General features: G+C 34.4%; 1 protein-coding gene across 5 annotated transcripts in view; it reads left to right on the forward strand.

The window, feature by feature from the left end:
• The window catches only part of KCNH7 (potassium voltage-gated channel subfamily H member 7), a 205,654-nt gene that overhangs the window by 165,329 nt on the left and 20,551 nt on the right, over window positions 1-19,774 (forward strand). For 3 of the 5 annotated variants that reach the window (XM_077181497.1, XM_077181499.1, XM_077181498.1), the window contains 4 exons: window positions 3,489-3,888; window positions 4,367-4,566; window positions 14,493-14,745; window positions 17,533-17,738. In XM_077181497.1, coding sequence (XP_077037612.1) covers window positions 3,489-3,888; window positions 4,367-4,566; window positions 14,493-14,745; window positions 17,533-17,738 — 1,059 coding nt within the window. Of the gene's footprint in view, window positions 1-3,488; window positions 3,889-4,366; window positions 4,568-14,490; window positions 14,746-17,532; window positions 17,739-19,774 lie in introns of all 5 variants that reach the window. The other 2 variants (XM_077181501.1, XM_077181500.1) reach the window with 1 other exon arrangement.

The raw sequence follows: 19,774 nt of genomic DNA on the forward strand, positions 1-19,774 counted from the left end.
ACATGAAAGACCAACATTTTTATAATGGCATTACTTCTAACTCAGACTACAGCGTTGCCCTCCAAGCACGGTCTGCATTCCTTTCTGATCATTGATCACTTGTCATTGCCAAAAAATTATTTTCAATGATTAGAAGTGTGGAACATAAAGGATTACAACAGAGATCAATTCCAAAGTTCATTGAAGGAGTGCCCCTGAACATCATTCTTCCCCACCTATCCTGTTACAGAAGTTCTTAAGAGTAAAGTGCCAGGTGCTAAAGTCCTGCTAAAGGAATAATTTCAACATAAAATAACATTGCAGATTAGAGTAACAAAGAAGAGCATTCTTGCAGATGAGTAGACAAATATAAAAATGTGGAAGTTGAAACAGAAATTATTGGACCATGTAATGACTTTTTCACTATTTCAGATATAAGTAAATTGAATATTTATTCCCTCAAAATCTAGTAATTGACCAGTTTCTCTAGCTGGGAAAAATGGCTTTGTTTATCTAAGCAGTAATGATGTTATATAGATTATGTTCCATTCACCAAGACATCATAGCTTCTCTCTCTCATTCATGGTATTGAATATGTCAATCACTTTTCTAAGCTGCTACTTACTGCAGTTTTTCTTCCTACACTGCTAACTATAATATTTCACCAATGATCCCTTTTTCATAGTTTAGCAAGAAGAGGCAAATATAAAATTGACAGAATGGAGCATTTTTCATTTAATAGAATTTTTTAAGTCATAAAAGCTATCTTTTTTTGTAAAATAGCTCTTTTTTGTTATCTAGAGATTCTTCAGAGAAGATCCCCAGTGAAAAATTGTATTGAATAGCCTTTTTATTAGAAAACATGAGCTCTAAAGAGAGCACCACGTGTGCTCATGCAGCTTTAAAACACCTTGATATCAAGTGGAGTCTTGAAAGGGCAGGAGATAATAATCCAAATACCACATAGAGCACTATCCAAATGCTTCTATTTGAGCCATACTTTTTCAACCATAAGAAAGCAACAGAGTTAGACTGTTAACTTTCCAATTTCTAAAATAGGGAAATAATGTAATTTTAAATTTTTTTTCTGCTTAATGAGACTCAAAATGATGATGATTGGTAGTAAATAATTCTCTCTTTTTTATGTGTGTGTTGTGAAAGTTAGGTGGCTTCCCTGGTATTTGGGAAGATAAAAATAATGAGTAGATGGAGAGGAAAGAAGAGAAAAGAAAAAAAATCTGATGTGATTATCCAACCACTCTTGAACTTGTAGTCCAGCAGATAGGTATGATGGAAACAGAGAAGCAAGCAATCCAGAAAAGAGAGCAGCATCTATCAGGTTGCTATTTGCAGGTATTAATGGCTGGCACCAGATGGAGTAAGGTAATTGACAGAGTAGGCACCCTGCCTCCTCGGGCATTGTGCTGATCAAAGTGTTCCAGCACACCAACAAAATTACGTTCCATGAGATGCAGTTCTGAAACCAAGAACTTCTGTCCCTGGCCAAGTGACACATGGGAGATGTACTGTTACTATGTGAAGGCTACATCTGTGCTGAGAAGTGGACAGCATGTAAGGCACATCAAAACTTGTGGACTATGCTTTTCACTTCTGCTGCCAGCTCTGTTTTAGTGTTAAAGCCTCTTCACTGTGTTAAAGAAAATTAAAACTGAGGATGAGTTTTTTGATGCTTGAAGCATATCTAGTCTCATTCATGCTGATTTTACCCTTGAAGAGATGAAGTTTTCTTATGTTATATACCTTCCACATACTCCAGAGCTCAAACTGATGTATCTAAGTATAGGATTGACACTGAGTATGAATATTATTAGCAAGTTTTATCTTAAGAATGTGGTGGAACAGTGATGACATATTGTAGATTAACAATCTACCATCTCATCTATTTAAGAGGCACTGTAAGAATATGTGGTCTCTTGCATGACGTAGAGATATGACTGCATCTGTAGGGAATGTTTCAAACACCCCACTAAAAACAAATCTTAGCTTTTCTTAAGGGATCATAAATATATAAACCTGATCTACCTACAAGGAAAAAATAACCTAATCACAGTATTTACATGTTTCTGAATCTCAGCCTAGGCATAACATTTTGAAGGGTGTGGTCTTTCAGACTATTCGAGTCACTAATCTTCTTTATGTAAAGTTATTATTTGGGGTATTAAACTGAATTCAGGAATGTTACCATACATTATCCTCTTGCTCATTTACTCAGAAAATATGAACAATTCATTGAGTTGTCCACTGAGAAATGCAGCCAAGAAAGACTCTTGTTTTTTTCCAAGAGCTTTGGGGTTTTACTCAGAAACATGGTAAATACAAGGATTTAATAAAACATAAAAACTAGTCTTGTACTTGTTGCAAAAAAAGCTTTATTGTTATGCATACTACTGTCAGAGTGGTTTGTGAGGCTTGGAAAGCTTTTCCTGTTAAGTGTCATGTAATATACATGTATGCTAAAGCAAAAACCCAAACCAAACAAACAAACAAACAAAACATTAAAATGTATGCAGTCTTGGCATTTATTGAATACTTTAATATATGTTCAGACTTAATGCAAGGAAAAAAGGTAGCTGAGGGGTTTTTCTAATCCAGCTGTTCCTCTTAACAATGCTGTCCATTCCTTCTACAAGGAATTAGCATATTTACTAATTTAAATATGAAAACTTATACTAATCACCTATTTTTTTGCTATAAAAAGATCAAAGCCTCAAAGAGGTTGCAATGGATAATAGCACACATCTGCACTAAAAATCTTGAAATACATTCCTTCTTTAAAATTCTCCAATTTACTTTTATAATGGTGTAGTACTTTTATTACTGGCTTTTGCCACTACACCTACAAGATGCAAAAAGATTAATCTGAAGGAACTTTTCCATGATGTTCTGTTCACAGTGCTTTATCCTCTTTCACCTGTATGAATGCTTTTATCATTACAAACAGGAGGAATCTTGTAGATATACTCTTTGAGACACTTCTGCCCTAATACTTCACTTTTCTAGAGTATGTGTGTCAGGGCATTGCAAAGAGCTTCTAAGTCAGGATCAAATACAGTCACACAGCTTTCTTCAGGAGTACTTATTACCCATGTGGACTTATTACCTATGTAGTCATATAATTATGAGTAGTTCCAATAATTTACACACTTATCATGTTAAAAAAATCATTGATATATTGGATCGTTAAATCCATTATGGTCAACCCAAGAGTCCAGATCAAGTAAAATATTCAACATGAGAGGGTATTTAGCACATAATGACAACTTCAATATATCTTGATTTTAAATGTACATTTCTTATTTTTTTCCCTGGTTTTATAATGAAATTGATAGCTTAAAGATAATGAAATTGAATTTACATTGAAAAGGGTTCTTCTACTCTTTGTGTTGATTCCCCAAAAAAAATGGAATTTGTGGTGGTTTATTTATGCTTACTATTCATGAAAATACATTTGGTAACAGAGAAAATTAATTCCTATCTTATTTTTACAGACAACTACATTAATAGGCCTTCTGAAGACAGCTAGACTGCTGCGTTTGGTGAGGGTAGCACGGAAACTGGACAGATACTCCGAATATGGTGCTGCAGTTCTGATGCTCCTCATGTGCATTTTTGCACTAATTGCACACTGGCTTGCTTGCATTTGGTATGCCATTGGAAATGTAGAAAGACCTTACTTGGCTCACAAGATTGGTTGGTTGGATTCTTTAGGAGAACAACTAGGAAAGCATTACAATAAGAGTGATGCAAGCTCTGGACCATCTATCAAGGACAAATATGTTACAGCACTTTATTTTACCTTCAGCAGTCTGACAAGTGTAGGATTTGGAAATGTGTCTCCAAACACCAACTCAGAGAAAATCTTTTCCATCTGTGTCATGTTGATTGGCTGTAAGTAATTTTATCATGGATTTTAATCTTTTTTTTCTCTCTGTGTTTGAACAAATGGCTTAACATTCTAAACTAATAAGATTATAAGCATGCAGCCGGAAGGGCAAATTCCTAGGGAAAGGAAAGTTGTATGCAAAAATATGTTGTGACTCATTCAGTGTCAGGAAGTAATCAAGTTGCTTGACGACTCAAAATCTGTTATCCAAACTGTCAGAATATCTGTGTTGTATATCAGTGCCTGTAAGCAAATCCTGTATAAGGTAAGAAGGTGAGTTTGGAGTGGATTTAGGAAATTCTATCCCATAATATTTATATAATCATAATTATATTTTATTTTTCTATTTAAAACCGAACCCATAAATGTATGCATACCTTTTTAACTCTTCCCTTTGTTCTTAACTTTTGCTTAGCTGTACTCATCTGCAATGCCCTTAAGTAATGATATGATTTAAGCAAGTTTTGTTTCTCTTTAATCCAGCATTAATGTACGCTAGCATTTTTGGAAACGTATCCGCAATAATCCAAAGACTCTACTCGGGAACTGCACGGTACCACATGCAGATGCTGCGAGTGAAGGAGTTCATCCGCTTTCATCAGATCCCAAACCCTCTGCGGCAGCGACTGGAGGAATACTTCCAGCATGCGTGGACATACACCAATGGCATTGACATGAACATGGTATGTTCTTCTGTTTTTCAGGCAGAGATGTTGGGTGAGCAATAGATAAATGCATGAGAAATTAGAAAGAGACTTTAAGTCTTTAGTATTTATAAGCTGTAAAAATACAAGTTTAAGAAGGTGCATATATATCTCAGTTGTTTACAATCAAGCCACTACATGTTTAGCATACAAACATTTCACTGCCTAGGTTATTGCCAGGTATATCAGTAATCTGAATTCTCATTGTGTATAGGAAAGCTTGAGAACTGTAGGCTACTTCTGTAAGCTTAAACAGGGAAAAAATATATAGGTTTCTTCTTTCAGATTTAGGTGTTCCAGAATTTTGTTTGTTCTTCGCCCTGATTTTCCACTTCCAGTACCAAACAAGAGAACCTGTGTTCTGTTGATGTCTACAGAGCTACTGTTCTATAAAACCTGTGGAGATCAATTCTTTTTCCAAATCTTTCCATGTAATCTAGAACAGGTATATTGGGAACAGGTTGAAGAGAGGAGCAGGCAGGTTTTGCTGCTCTTTTCAAAGAGACACATTTGAATCACACGATAGTCTGAATAATTTGCTTGTATTCACAACCATGTAATTCTGCACAGAAAATCAACACAGTACTACTAACCATTTAGCCATCCACAGAAACTCATTTCTGACAAGGAATAACACTCATTTTTTCTGGTTTTGATAAAAAAAGCCCCTTCAATCTCTCCTTCTATAAATACATGGCTAGCTAAAAAGGAATAACAATCTGTTAGTGAGCAAAAGCAAGCATCTGTATCAATCTCTTATTTTCTGGAGATAGAAACATTTTTTCTGAAAAGTCAACATCAGTTTGAAGACACTGAGGGCATTGTACATCTTAAGGACCTGTGAATCTGTGTCTCTGTAGGGATGCTTTCCAGAGGTATTCAGAGCTGCAGATTAGAAACTGCAGAACTCTCCAGAAAGCTGTCAAGAACAAGAAAATGTATACACTTTTGTAACAATTTAACTAGAAATCAACTTCCAAAATTTTGACATACATTCAAACAGCTTTCATGTGAATCTATAACTACATCTCTGAATGACTGTCAGAGTACAACATTTTTATGCAGCAAACAGAAAAAATGGTCTCGATTAAAATCTTTTATAAAGGAGAATCACTGACAATTTGACTTTATGGTTACCATTAAGTAAAGCAAATCTTGAAAATACAATAGAAAATTAATATATTTGTCTTCACCTGCCACTTCCATGTGTCCCCTCCAAAGGAATAATATGTCCAGGGCAGGACAAGGACAATTGTATAAACCTCTGCTGGGGATTACTGCAGTGGAAGGCAGCATCGGTAGCTTCATCCTGTGTGGCACTGAATAGCCCTAATTCCTTCTGATGGCAATGGAATTGTGGGGTACTCAGCACTTTGCAGGATCAGGCCCTTAAGCTGCAGTTGTGTTCAACCTAAGCCTAAAGCAGCTCACTGAATTATTTCTGAAGATATTACAAAATCATATATGCTTTAAGTAATTCATTGCCACTAATGGATGTACTAAAACCACCTGGTTCACATGAAATAGTAACTATAACTGGATATTGTCACATGAAAAGTTGCATAATTTGGAAACTGGTGTACGGAAATTAGTCTTGGATTTGTCATGAATGTGAAACAACAATTAAATGGATTAAATGGCCCATATTCTGCAATATGATTCTGAGGCAGTATGGAGGATTTGTTTTTAATAAAGTGTGGAAAAACTCTCAAGTTTAGTATCTTGTTTCATTGTATTTTATTCCTTATTCTGTTCACAGTTTGATCCCTCAAGTTTTATGTCAATCGCCTTATTTCCTTTAAGAGTTTGAATGTATTACACTTAGTACAAGGATAATATAAGAATTGTGTGATTTACATTGTACTTATGAAAGATTTATCTCTTTCCTGTCTGCTTCACACCTAAATACATGGAATAACACCACCCACTGGTAAGAGCAGGAGGTATTTATATCAAATTTAATTCCAGTATAAAGTGTGAAGAATATCCATGTTATCTGTTGGGTTTAGAGCTTGTTCAGTGCTTTCTAATTTTAATTGTAACTTTTTGCATGATGAAGGGGTAGATAGCAAAGGGAAATAATCCAAGCAGAATCAGATGTGGGGCAAAATGGTTACTAAAAATTAGACATTAAAAAATGTTAATCTAACCATGTTTATTAATCACTGTTTTACCCCACAACTCAAGTCATGCTTCTTTGCCCAAAAAAGGTCATGTGCATATTGGTTTGCATCAGATAGTTGCTCTGTAGGAATGTCACTGACAAAGTTGTCATGCTGCTGATCATTCTGCATTTTCCTTTGTGTGAATGCTCTTGATTTACACCATATCTGCATGTTAACACACGCACCTATGAAGTTTTCTTGGCTATTAGCCATGTGCATATGAGTTGGACTTGCATGTGGTTTTTTACTTAATTTTGCATGAAATATTTGCATTTACAGAATAAAGGACTAATATTGTCCTCAAACAATTGTGTTTGACTCCTGCCCATGTTTACTTGGAGGTTTTTGTGAATTCTGAAGGCAGAATTTCATCTAATATTTTTTTCTTCATTTCATCACTGAAAGCTGAAAAAAATCAAAAATCTCCTTTGAAATCTCCTTTGAAATATGAAGTGCATAATAATTTACATTGTATATATATATATGTACATGCAACAAATACACACACATACTCATATATATATATTTATATATATATATATATATATATATATATATAAATATATTTAGAGAATATATTTCAAAAGATGTTTTAAATTATCCTCAGTAATATATTTAAGAATCCAGGTAAAGTGGAAAGCAAAATACAAAAAAAGAGATTAAACAGAAACCCTTTTAATCTCAGGAGTAATTGTGCACTAAGACTAAACTTGATTTTTTAAACAAAACTCTACACCCTAGATTGCAACCAGAACTGTATGCTTACTTGAAATGGTTAAACTTAAAATTAGCTTTAAAGACCTGCTAGTTAAATATGCTGAGACCTTGTTTATTTGTTCATTTGCTCCCTTCTGCTCCATTTTTACATATTTTTGATTATATTTCATTACATAATGTATTTTGGTTAAAAACAGTTTCACATAATTATGCATGGACTGGATAAACAGGATTTGGGATTTGTTTTAATCTGGATAAAAAATCTTGAGTCTATAGAATAAGCATAATTTAAATCATGTCCCTGTGATATACACTGGCAAAGTCAAATTACAAAAAAAAAGTTTACATTGCACATTGTTTCATGAAAGATGTCACCAGTCCCAAAGAATCCAATTCTTGTAATAATTTTAACTGTCCTGTTCTAGTTTTTCTAAATTCTTTTTGCCTTCTTTTTCCTCTTTCATTCCTATGTTATCAGTCCAGCACTGATAATGGCATGCCTATGATGCTTACCCTAAAAAGATTAGTTATTTAGTGTTTGAGGTATTTTTTTAAGTTATGCATGTATTTTTTACAATCCTGTCCCATCCTTTCTTTCCATGGATCTTCTGTGCATCTGAATAGCTTTATTGGTTTATTTTACATTTGAAAAGAGTTCAAAGAAGTAACTAAGTGGGACAAGCTGAAAAGTATTTAGCCCAGTGTAAACATTAATTAAAATTTTGGGTGTGGGACAGATGTCTTTTTGGTTTGGGTTTTGTCCAATAGCATGAAAGGGGAGCACAAACCAGAATTTTTATGACTAAGTTTATGATTTCTCCTGCAAGCATCCAAGCAATTGGTTCATTTTACTGTTGTGATCTTGGCCACTGTGATCGTACAAGTACAGTAGAACACACACGTATCTTGAACGAGTAATTCTGTAGTAGCAAATAAAGGCGAGATTCACCATTGCCTTGAACAGGCTTCTTTTGTAAGAAATTGGCTATTGACACCTGGTTTACATCACTACATTTTTTCATTCTTGCTTTTTCTCCCACTGTGATCACTTCTTACAACAAAACCAGTTTTAGCAATAGAACCAGTGCCACTAATGTATTTGAAAGCAGAGGATTAGAGAAGTAAATTAGAATTTCAAAAACAGCAAGGAGAAATTCTTTGTACCATCAAAAGACTAGTGCAAATTAGATGTGTTTGGAACAAAATCTAGCAGTAAATTCTTAAAGCAAGGGAATATGTAATCATGTTGGAACTTGGCACTGCTACTTGCCTATAAGTTAGAACAGAAATCACAAGATATAAACCAGCCACAAAGTACCTTATGATTAGCCATAAACCTGTTCTTTCATTTTCTAAAAGAGGCAATTTTAAAAATGTGACCGCCTCCATCAAATTGAGTTGTAGAAAATAAGACCTCATTAAAAAAATATTTTCAATGATGTCCATCTATTTCTAAATGATCCTTTATCAGTTTCTCAGTGCATTATATTTTGTGGTCTAAAATATCAAAAGAAGAGCAATTAATTCTTCAACTATCATATTTTTTGAAATATCCAGATCTGATCAATCTTCAACTTCTACAGACTTAAAACTTTTCTCTAGTAGGGGAGTCAACAGTTGAACAAACTGAAATAATTTTTCATCTGCCTTGTTCAGCAATGTATCATATCACAGAGATCACTTTTCAGATGTACTCAGAAACTGTAATAGGACTGTAGAAGAATGGTCCACTGCAGCTTCACTAATTCCAGCATAAAGATGTCCCACATCTGTGTTGTGGTGATGACTGAAAACAAAAGATCCTATTCTTGATAAGGTTGTGAGGCTTCAATCTCATTGAAAGGTGAATTAGCTCATTATCACATACTGCTTCTCTCCCTCAACTGTTGAAAGAAAACATACTGAACATTTTAAAAAATCATCCTCTACAAAGAGGATTTTTCAGAAATATTCTTTCTTCTATGTGGAGCCCAAGAGCTTCTGGAGCAGTATTATTGCCAGATGTGACCCTGTTCTTTCTTTTCTAAATGCTGAAAATGCTTAGAAATGTTTCAAACTTCTACTTACAGAAATAATTAATTTCTGTAATTAATTATCAGAGGAATATTAAATAGTAAATTCTAAATTCTTTCTAGAAATAAAATTGCTGAATTGCAGAAATGTTTAGCCTGGATGATGTTATTCAATTACAAGTGTCAAATGTTTGCGATGGAACTAAATCCCACACTATTCTCCATCAGAGGAAACAGCTGCTGGAGGACAGAAATCCTAATTCAAAATCTAAGCAGTGCAATTTGTGCAGCTAAAGAGTATCAGGTTAGCCTTAAAATTAGGTGGCTGGCAAAAAGATAAAAATTAAATACATAGGTTATTTCACCAAATATATGAATTAATATTAATTAATTTTACTAATTCTTTCTGAACAAAGACAAAAGGTTAATAAAAATAAAAGGTTTTAATATAAATTTCAGCTTTTATTATTCAAATATTTTGAGAACTTTATTCAGCATTTAGTGATGCCAATGTCAACATAGCCTGAGATCTCTCTTATGAAGGTGAGAACCAAATAGATATTAAGTATGTGTGGTCATGACACAAAGTGAATTTACTCTTGCCCCTTTGTACCTTCAGCTGCTCAAATTTTTTGCTGTGTTAATTTTTTGTATGGATCAGTTTCTCAAACCATTTCACAAGGAGAGATCATGACAAGGCAGGAATAATCAGACAAAGTGGAGAAGGACCAGAATATTCTTCCGTTTATGCCATCTTAAATTCTCAGAGGAACTTGGGAGTATGCCTTTATCTTTCCCTCTATATGCTGGGCACCTGCCACTCATAAACAAGTCTAACTGGTTCTAGGACAAGAAAGCCTTAGTCACTAGTTTCAACATATCCCAAACACAGCACACAAGAGCACTCTTGTGCTCTCTTCAGCTGATGTTTGGTATTTAATGATCCCACCTGTATTTCAGCAGAGAAAATGTGTGACAGAAGATTATATGCAGAATTAAACAGTATCTTTGATTGTAAGGCAACAAGCACTGGAGAATCTCTCATACTAGGAAAGGCTGAGAGAACCGGGACTGCTCAGCCGGATAGGAGAAATGAAGGTTCACAGAGGATCACATCAATGTGAGCAAATACCTGAAGGGAGGGTGTAAAAAATGTGGAAAAAGGTTTAATTTCAGTGGTGCCCAGTGACAGGACCAGAGGTAATGATCACACACTGAAACTGGAGTATTTGACCAAACACCAGGAAAGACATTTTTACTGTGAGGATAACTAAGCATGGGTAGAAGTGGCATCTCTGTCCTTGGAGGTATTTGAAAGCCATCTTGGCATCACCCTGGCTACCAGCTCTAAGTAGACCTCCTTGAGCAGGGAGGATGGACCAGATGATCTTTCCAACAAGATCATTTCCATCCTCAATCATTCTGTGGTTTTGTTGGTATGGAATGTGGTATTTCCATGTTTAATGAAAACTATTTAGCTAATATCCTGGTTTGCTTCAGGTTAAATACTTTCTAAATATTTTCTATGAGTCATATATACCTGTTGAAGAACTGAGAATTAAAAATCTAAAAATTGTCATGAATTTTATAATTTATCCAAAAAACCCCAAGGTTACCTTTGCCCCAAACATTTGCTTGTTGCCCGAGATTAAGGCACAAAGATATGCCAAATCTGTTGTCACAAATGTGCCTGATAAATGTGTGATATCTTGCTGTCATCCTGAGAAAAGAAATTAATGAAGCTGGACTCCCTCTCCTCATAAAAAGATCATGTTCTTCAAGGCAGTATGAATCATGTCCCTGCTATCCTCACAAACAATCACTTATTCTGTGTAAAATGTTTTACATCTCTCTGGATGGCGTTATCCTCCTCTGTAAGCATGCCACATAGATAAATCAGCATTATGTGATGTGGAGTAAGTTTCATTCCAAACAGGAAGAGATAACTGAACTTGGACTTGATAACTATCAATGACAGACAACTGAAGCCTGTGGTCACAGCATCTTAACTGATTTCCTTTACTTTTTCTTTGTCAAGGGGGAGGGCTACAGCCGATTTTATGTCTTATTACATGTCTTTTTAAAAATAACTGTGTGTATTTCTTGAATTATGCATGACATCTGATTCCAAACATTATTCTAACCATCAGAATCCAAGATTTTTCTCACCAGAGCCCCGTGGAATCACAACTGAGGAGATATTGTGTATAACAATAGAAATATGTTAGGAAAGAATGGAACAATTGAAACTCAAATCTGTATTTAAATGATTTATTCATTTTGGGTTTTCATTAATAATAATATTATTAAACAGCAGTTCTAATTTTATAATTTTCAATTTTTTATTTTGAAGACTGCATGGATGGTTTTCTAATATTTAGAATAGGCAGAGTGTGTACAAATTTGATGTTGATGTTGATTCTCACAGTATAACATAATTTTCAATAGAATTTCAGTAATGAAATCGGAATATGAGAGCAAATGTAACAAATATTTGAGAGTTTGGGTTGGCACAATGTCTGTACTGCACAGCATAAAACTTCATCTGGAAACATCAAATTCTGTATTATGTCACCTATTGGACTTAGATTAAACACCTCACCATGCACAATGTGTGCAATATGATAAGCTCTTTTTGGTAATGTAGGTTTTACCATTGTTTTAACAAATTTATCTTCCAATCAGCTACTTTCTTGAATTTCTAAGCTTGTATTAATGGAATAATCTCCATTGGAAACCTATGTTATTTAGTCTTCCTTTTAGGCATTTTAAAACTGTGATATTAAAGAGTAGATGTTTTTTGTCTCTGATGTATAAAAGTACTTTAGAGTGTAAGCTCCATGGAGCAGGGACTTTTTAGTCACAGATGCTTGAAAAGAGGCTGGTATCTTTCAGATGTCATTGACATTTAAATAACTATCAACTGATGTGCAATGATTTTAGAACAGTTTCATGACAAATATAAATTAAGTATAAAAATAATTGTTTCCATAAGGGAATATCCAAAGTATCTTCAGAAATATAAACCAACACACATTGTCTGCATTGGTTTTGCTTAATGGTAAAATACAATCCCTTGAAAGTCAGATAAACAGCTGATGTGAAAAATTAAAACTATTTATTCTAAATGTAATGTAACTGCTCATGACTTCCTAACAATTCAAATACACTTTTCTTGTAAGTACTTCTGAATTCAAAATGCATTTCCTATTTCATATCCTATAAAAAATGGAGCTCTTCTAAATTGTATTCAGATACATACATAACAAACAAATTAATTCAAAATAGGTCTTTTGCACTCACATGACTGGAGAACAATTTCAAAATAAACACAATTCTTTTTCTCTTGTTTCACTGGTGTACATATTTGTTTCTCAGTTTTTCAGTATCATTGAGCAAATAAATTCCTACAACCTATAGCTTTTTTATTTCAATATAATTACATTATACTAAAAAGCATAATTGAGTAATAAGCTATTTCTAGTGATGTGATAGATACTGAAAACAGAGTGATGCCACAGAAGCTTTTCATTTATGATATTTTATTTTGCTTACTGTTATTGAATGCTGGCTTTTTCTGATGATGTATAGATTTCATATGGTAATGCCATAAGGCTCAAAAACTTGTTCTATATATGTGTGTTAAAACATTGTTTGTTATTTCACAGCATTGATTCCCATTAACAATCATAAAAACATTTCAATACTGTTAAAGGTTCTAATATCTCATTTTTACTACATAGCTCAGCTGGTGCAGACATAAGACATTTTCACCAGCAAGGGATATGAGTTATGAATAATTTCTGCAATGAGAGTGAGTACACAGGATATTTTGTGCTGAAGTAGAAATTAATGTAGCAACAAGTGAATGGATTTTGGATATATCTTTTCTCTGCAGAAATGTTTACAAATTTATTTAAAAGCAGTGCAGAGGATAAACAAGGACGAAATAATAGACTGATCTAATAACAAAGAGACACATCCTGTTCACATATTCATAAGACTTGTAGCATCAGTACATATTTTGCCTTTAGTAATATGCAGCAGTAGCTGTCCCTAGGGAAAGCCAATGACCCAACCACGTCACTGACAGCAGGTAACAGGATATAACAAAGAAAGGTGGTGTGTCATACTGTGTCAGCATGTGCAGAATCACTCGCAGTACTCCCATGAAGTCAGTAGCAGAAATGTTTATAGATTCTAAAACAATCAAAGGTGTATTATCCTAGAGAACTTAGAAAAGATCACAGATAATGACTATTTTGTAAACAACTCCTTTCCTTCTAAACAAAATTAACATGTTGCCATGGTACCCAAGAGGAATCCCATGATTCTACTTCAGGCAAACTCCCATTGTTCTGAGTAAAAGATGAACAAGGACCACAGCAAGTAGCCCTGTTGTTTGCTGAGCGAATCATCTGTCTATGTAAATCTGCAAACATTGCTGTTTCAATAGATCATGTTGCTTTCTTTCTGATAAAAATCAAAGTCCTACACTTGCAAGAGGGTTATATTTAACATGAAAATCCTAATAAAATGCCCTCATTCTGAAAAATATCTGATCTTCTTCAGATAGTTCTCATTTTACAAATGTCATGGTTGTTTCAGCAAAAACCTCTCATATAATAACTGTAGTACCTTGACAATTGATAAAAAGGAAATAGATATATGGAAATATATAATGGAAAAGGAAATTCGGTCAAGACTTTCCCTTTCACTGTCTTATTTGTTATTTTCCTGCAGTATAGTGATTCATGTACCCTGAGACCATTTCTTGCAATCAATTAATAGCATATGTTGTAACCACTAAATAGGTTAGTATTTATAGGAGTACTCACATTGTAAAAGCTTTGCAATATAGATTACACTATGAATTTGTTGAATTTTAATACTCCTACACCTTTTATGTCTGCTTGTAGGTCACTTATTTCTTTTTGTCCAGGAAGAAAACAAAAATTATATCAAGAACATCCATAGCATTCGCATGAAATCCTTATGCTTGTCTTTCCAGGTCCTGAAGGGATTTCCAGAATGCTTACAAGCTGACATTTGTCTGCACCTCAACCAAAATTTGCTTCAGAATTGCAAAGCTTTCCGGGGGGCCAGTAAAGGCTGTCTTCGAGCTTTGGCTATGAAATTTAAGACAACACATGCACCTCCTGGAGACACTTTAGTACACTGTGGAGATGTTCTCACTGCTCTTTATTTTGTGTCAAGAGGCTCCATTGAAATCCTTAAGAGTGACATTGTTGTAGCCATTCTTGGTAAGTACATTATTACAAGGCATATTAAAAGAGTCAGATTTTCAAAAGAAATATTTATTGTTGCTCCTGGGACAGGAAATTTGTAAATATTTACTAACTATTTTTTTTTTTAATCAAGCAAAGAAATAATTTAAGAAGAAAAATCTACATTACTGCAATAATTCACACACACCAGAGCCCAGACCTTTGGATTTCTAAAGATTTATCTTTAGTCACAGTAATCCCTAGGTAAAAGACAAGCTGCAAGTTAAGGCAAGCAGATATATAATTATTCCAGTTCTGATTATGCTGCAAGATCAAAAGTCAAGGCCACTCTGTTCTTAAACAGTGATGAAGGTATTGAGACACATAGACTCCTCTCTTTTCTTACTGGAGCAATCTACTCTGGGCGTTCAAAATGTCTTCTAGAGAGTTTCAGAAATATCTGTTTCTGCCCACTAGGCATAAAGGAAAAGAGGAGAATAACAGATTAATTTTATCTAGGAGTAATGACACCAGTGTTTCCCCTATATGTCTTACTAACACATCCTTTTTTGTATAACATGATGAGTTACTTGTTTTCTTTCCCAAAAAAGTTGGCTCAGTCCAGCTGGGAGCTCACCTAGAGCTGGTTAGCTATAGCAGTATGGAAAGTAAAATAACTAAAACCTTGCATAACATGACTACAGATTTTCCCAATTTTATATTAGATAATAAGAATGCAAAGAATAGTTGAGTAGATGATAAGGATTTTGATGTACAGAAGAATATACCAGCTGTAATATCCTTCATATGTTGTTTTTCTGTTAATTGGCCACTGCAGGAACTTACACCCAGCAAAGCAGCTGAAGCAACATGTGGGCTGGGGGCAGTATGTTGCTATGCTTTGACTGATTATTCTGTTTATACTTTGCAGGGTGGATATGTGAGCAGGCACAAGGTGTGTGTAAAGCAATCCTTCCCTAGGTTTAGATAGTGTTATCAAGATAATTAATCATCTCCTGCTGTTGCAGCTCATCAGCTGGGCCAGCTTTAGGCATAAAGAAAGTAGGGAGCATGCAAGTATGACATTGTGAGGTTTTTACTTAACTGTAATAGTCTTGCCCTGATAATGAGCAGTGTGGTTCATCAAAGAATTCATCTCTCACACCAAAAACATGTACATTTCTGTATTTTTTCTATTGCATTTCCAGTCAAGACAAACTGGCAATTATATGGATTCAATTATATGGATATCAATTTTTTCCTGGGCCAAAGATGCAGACTGGACAAGTTTTTCATATCATGCACATGAGATCCCTGTGCTCTCACACCTTAGCAGAAAACCAGCTATTTGCAAGGCCATGCCACTATATCTCTTCCCATCAATATCTGCCCACAATATTCTTATTTATATTCTTATTAATAAGAAGAATATTGCAGAGAAGGTTTTATATGCCTTGAATAGGGACCTCTGAATTCATAAACATTTAGGGCAGAAGGAGCATATTGGCAAACCCTTGTTTCGTCACTGATTCCTGTTACATTTCATATTTTTGACTATCCATTACATCTAATGAACTGTGTTTTAGGAAATAAAAACAATAGGTTTTGCGCTGAAGATATGAAGAGATGAAAATAGGATCACTTTTGATGGTAGTTTATTTCCATATTTAATCATCTTTATTGTTTAAAATGTGTGCTTTATTTCCAGTATAAAATTATCTTGCTTCAATTCCTTTCCATTGGTTCTTCCTATGCTTTCCTTCTTATATTCTAGAGGCATTGAATACCAAGTAATTTTTTCTCTCTAAAGAATAGATGCAATATAATCAGGTTTTCTCTTAATCTTCCCATGTTCAAGATCCTCGCTATAAATCAGCACTTAAATTACCTTTTGGGTTTTTTAGCTGCAGTTTTAAACTTCCTTTTTAGAAAATAGAAAAACCAGAACTGCTCTTAGTAACCCAATGTGAAAGGCACAACTGTTTAACAGAGACCAAAAAATCACCACTGTATTCTTTTTTACCAGTCTCTGTTTCTCCCTTGCCATGATCACCCTTCTTTTCCACAAGTGTTTTCTTAGTGCCTCCCCAACCCCATTTTGCAGGTAACCCTGAAACCCTTAGTGTGTAGCATATTTTCACTTTTTTTATGGCTGAAACTGCTTTGCATGGATGAAGTTTAGGTGCAGTTTGGCAAAAATGAGCAATTAAATAGAGATGAAAATCTTAACAAACCCCTATTGCAAATGCATCAACACTGATTGGAAGAATCATAATGGTATCAAAACAGAGGCAGACGTGTTTAAAGAGCTTGTTCAAAAGAACTCCTGCATCTTAGAAGCTTTGCATTCCCTCAAAAAATATAAAAATTAAGTAATTTTCTACTAAAATATATTTCAAGTACAGTCAGTTCCTTCATGTAATTCTTAACAAAATGATATTACAGACCAGACAAGTTCTGTACTAGACTGGCAATAGAAATTACATCTTTGCCATTGTAATATGATTGAAATTACCAAATAATGCTTTTAGAAGAAAGGAAAAAGGAACCTGCTCAAATCATATTGTTTTGGTGAAACTGAAGAAAAGTTGTGATGAAACACTCACTTAGTCCAGTTATATGCTCATAAATTATCATTGATCTTAATAATTTCACTTTTAATACTTAATAATACTGCTTTTTTTAAATATATGTACAATAGGAATCTGACTGTATCACTTCATGTAAAACCAAGTATTCCTCTGTCATAAAGAAATACATCATTCAATGTAATGTCTTATTCATGTTTAAAATAATAATCTCTGTTTAATTTTCTTTCTGCAGGGAAAAACGATATTTTTGGAGAGATGGTACATCTTTATGCAAAACCAGGAAAGTCAAATGCAGATGTGAGAGCTTTAACTTACTGTGACTTACATAAGATCCAGAGAGAAGATCTACTTGAAGTTTTGGATATGTACCCTGAATTTTCTGATCTCTTCCTCACCAATCTGGAGCTAACTTTTAATCTGAGAGATGAAACTGCAAAGGTACATATAATAAGTGATTTTTCTTTCTTAATATTGGGCCAAATCTGTCCCACAGTAACAATACTTGAACATAGCATTTGAAAAACTAACAAAATGAAAAGCTAAAATCCTATATTAAAAAAATATACTCTCCTGATAGCTTCAACTGAAGTCAGTTAAACTCAGCAGAAGTCAATGAAATTATTCAGATGATGTTAATCTAACAGGATTTGGTTCTATATTTAAATAGTATTAAGGCTTCACCCAGGGGGATTTTGTTAAAGCCATGGAAAATAGGGTTTTATTAGATGACTATAGCCTAGGTCACCACAAGGGGTACTTTTGACACTAAATGTAATTGTACATCCATAAAATAAGAATAAATCAGATTATCCACATTCCTTCTGTGTCTAGCAATAGAAAATATTTAATTGCCTTTCAAATATGAACTGTTAATTCCCTTATCTTGGCATGCACTCTACTTCCTAGGGGACTAAAACCTTACAAGAGACTTTTCAACTTTCACTCAGTCTTCAGATTTGCAGGCATTTCTTGGTCTCTTTTTCCCACAGTGACTGTCCTAAGTGTCCCCTTTTGCACAAATTACATCTTCAGGAAAAGTCAAAATATTACCAATGTTTCCCAATTTCAGACTGAGGGTTACTCTACTTGGGAAAGGAAGTAAGTGGGTGTTTGGCCAAAGGGGGAGTGGGGAAATTCTCTTGCCCAGTTTGCGCTGCTGAGGCTAAAGGCTTCCCTAGAAGATTGCAGGAACTCCAGCTCTGGCCACCAGGCAGGGACTAGACTGCCCACAGAATGACTGGTTTATATTTCATTATTTCTGAGATAATGCCATTTTTTTTACTACCTTAAAGAAAAACAGAGGTTCAGTGTGAAGGAACTAACATAATTTGGCCTCAAAGGCCTTCTAAGAAAAAATGAGAAAAAGAACACTTAAGTTGTGGGCTGCAAATCATAGGGACATCTTTGCTGATCAAGTGTGGATCCTTATTTTTAAAAAAATTATAATAAATACAATTTCTAATAAGGAATGTCTTTCTATTATGACCATTTTTTAATAAAATATCATTCCAAAAATAAAAGACCAATTCTATTATTTTTTTCGGTCATGCCTTTTGTGCATTGAAAAGGTCATAATTATTAATTCCATGTAAAACACAACAAAATGAATGTATGGTCTAGTGATAAATTTAAGTTAAAACAGAATGTCCATATATTTGAAAAATTTCTTGAGGATAATTTCACATTAATGATTTAAGTCTGAGAAATTATTTCTTGCAATTACATTGTCATCAATGTTTTATCATTTTTTCTTTAGATCAGAGACAAGAAAGGCAGGAGAAGCTCAACCATGCTTCTGAGCTTGCAACATCACAGTTTTTCTCTAACAATTCCACTTACTTTCCACTTTCTATTGCAATCCAGATAATCATCCCCCCAAAAGAAGCATTGAGCACATTCTGATTTTCAAAACACCAGTCAGATCTAATTTGTTATCAGAATAAGAGGGGCTTCTGCCTCAAGTTCTGCCCCTGCTCTCTTGTTTGTATGAAAGTACCTTTTTCTTCCTGCAGCTATTCCACCAGTGGGCCACCACAGAAGCACATTACTTACCAGGTTTAAAGTGAAGGGATAGAGAAAGATGTAAATGCTTCCCAGCTCCCCTCTGCCCTTCTCCCACATGCAAATCTGCTTACTTGAGTGGTATGGGAAACCTCACTAGCACAGGGAATGGAAGTAGGTTGAAGCCAATGCCATGGGTATGTACACAAATAGCAAAACTGGTGTTATATTTGCTAATTTGTAAATTTCTTAAAGTAAAAAAACAAGAGTTAAATGCATCTTTTACCTACTGAAAAAAAAAAGCACTGCAATCATCTTAAGATGGATAGAAAAAAACAACATTGTGTTCTGGTACAGAAATAAGTATCTGAATGATCTAAATCTGATAAAGAGGAAGGGAGGGTCTAAAAGGATAAAATAATGAGGTAAAGTGCCTGATGCTTGTCAGGCTTATATTTATTGTAAAATATAAC

The sequence above is a fragment of the Agelaius phoeniceus genome, chromosome 7, assembly GCF_051311805.1.
Source record: "Agelaius phoeniceus isolate bAgePho1 chromosome 7, bAgePho1.hap1, whole genome shotgun sequence".
Taxonomy (NCBI): domain Eukaryota; kingdom Metazoa; phylum Chordata; class Aves; order Passeriformes; family Icteridae; genus Agelaius; species Agelaius phoeniceus.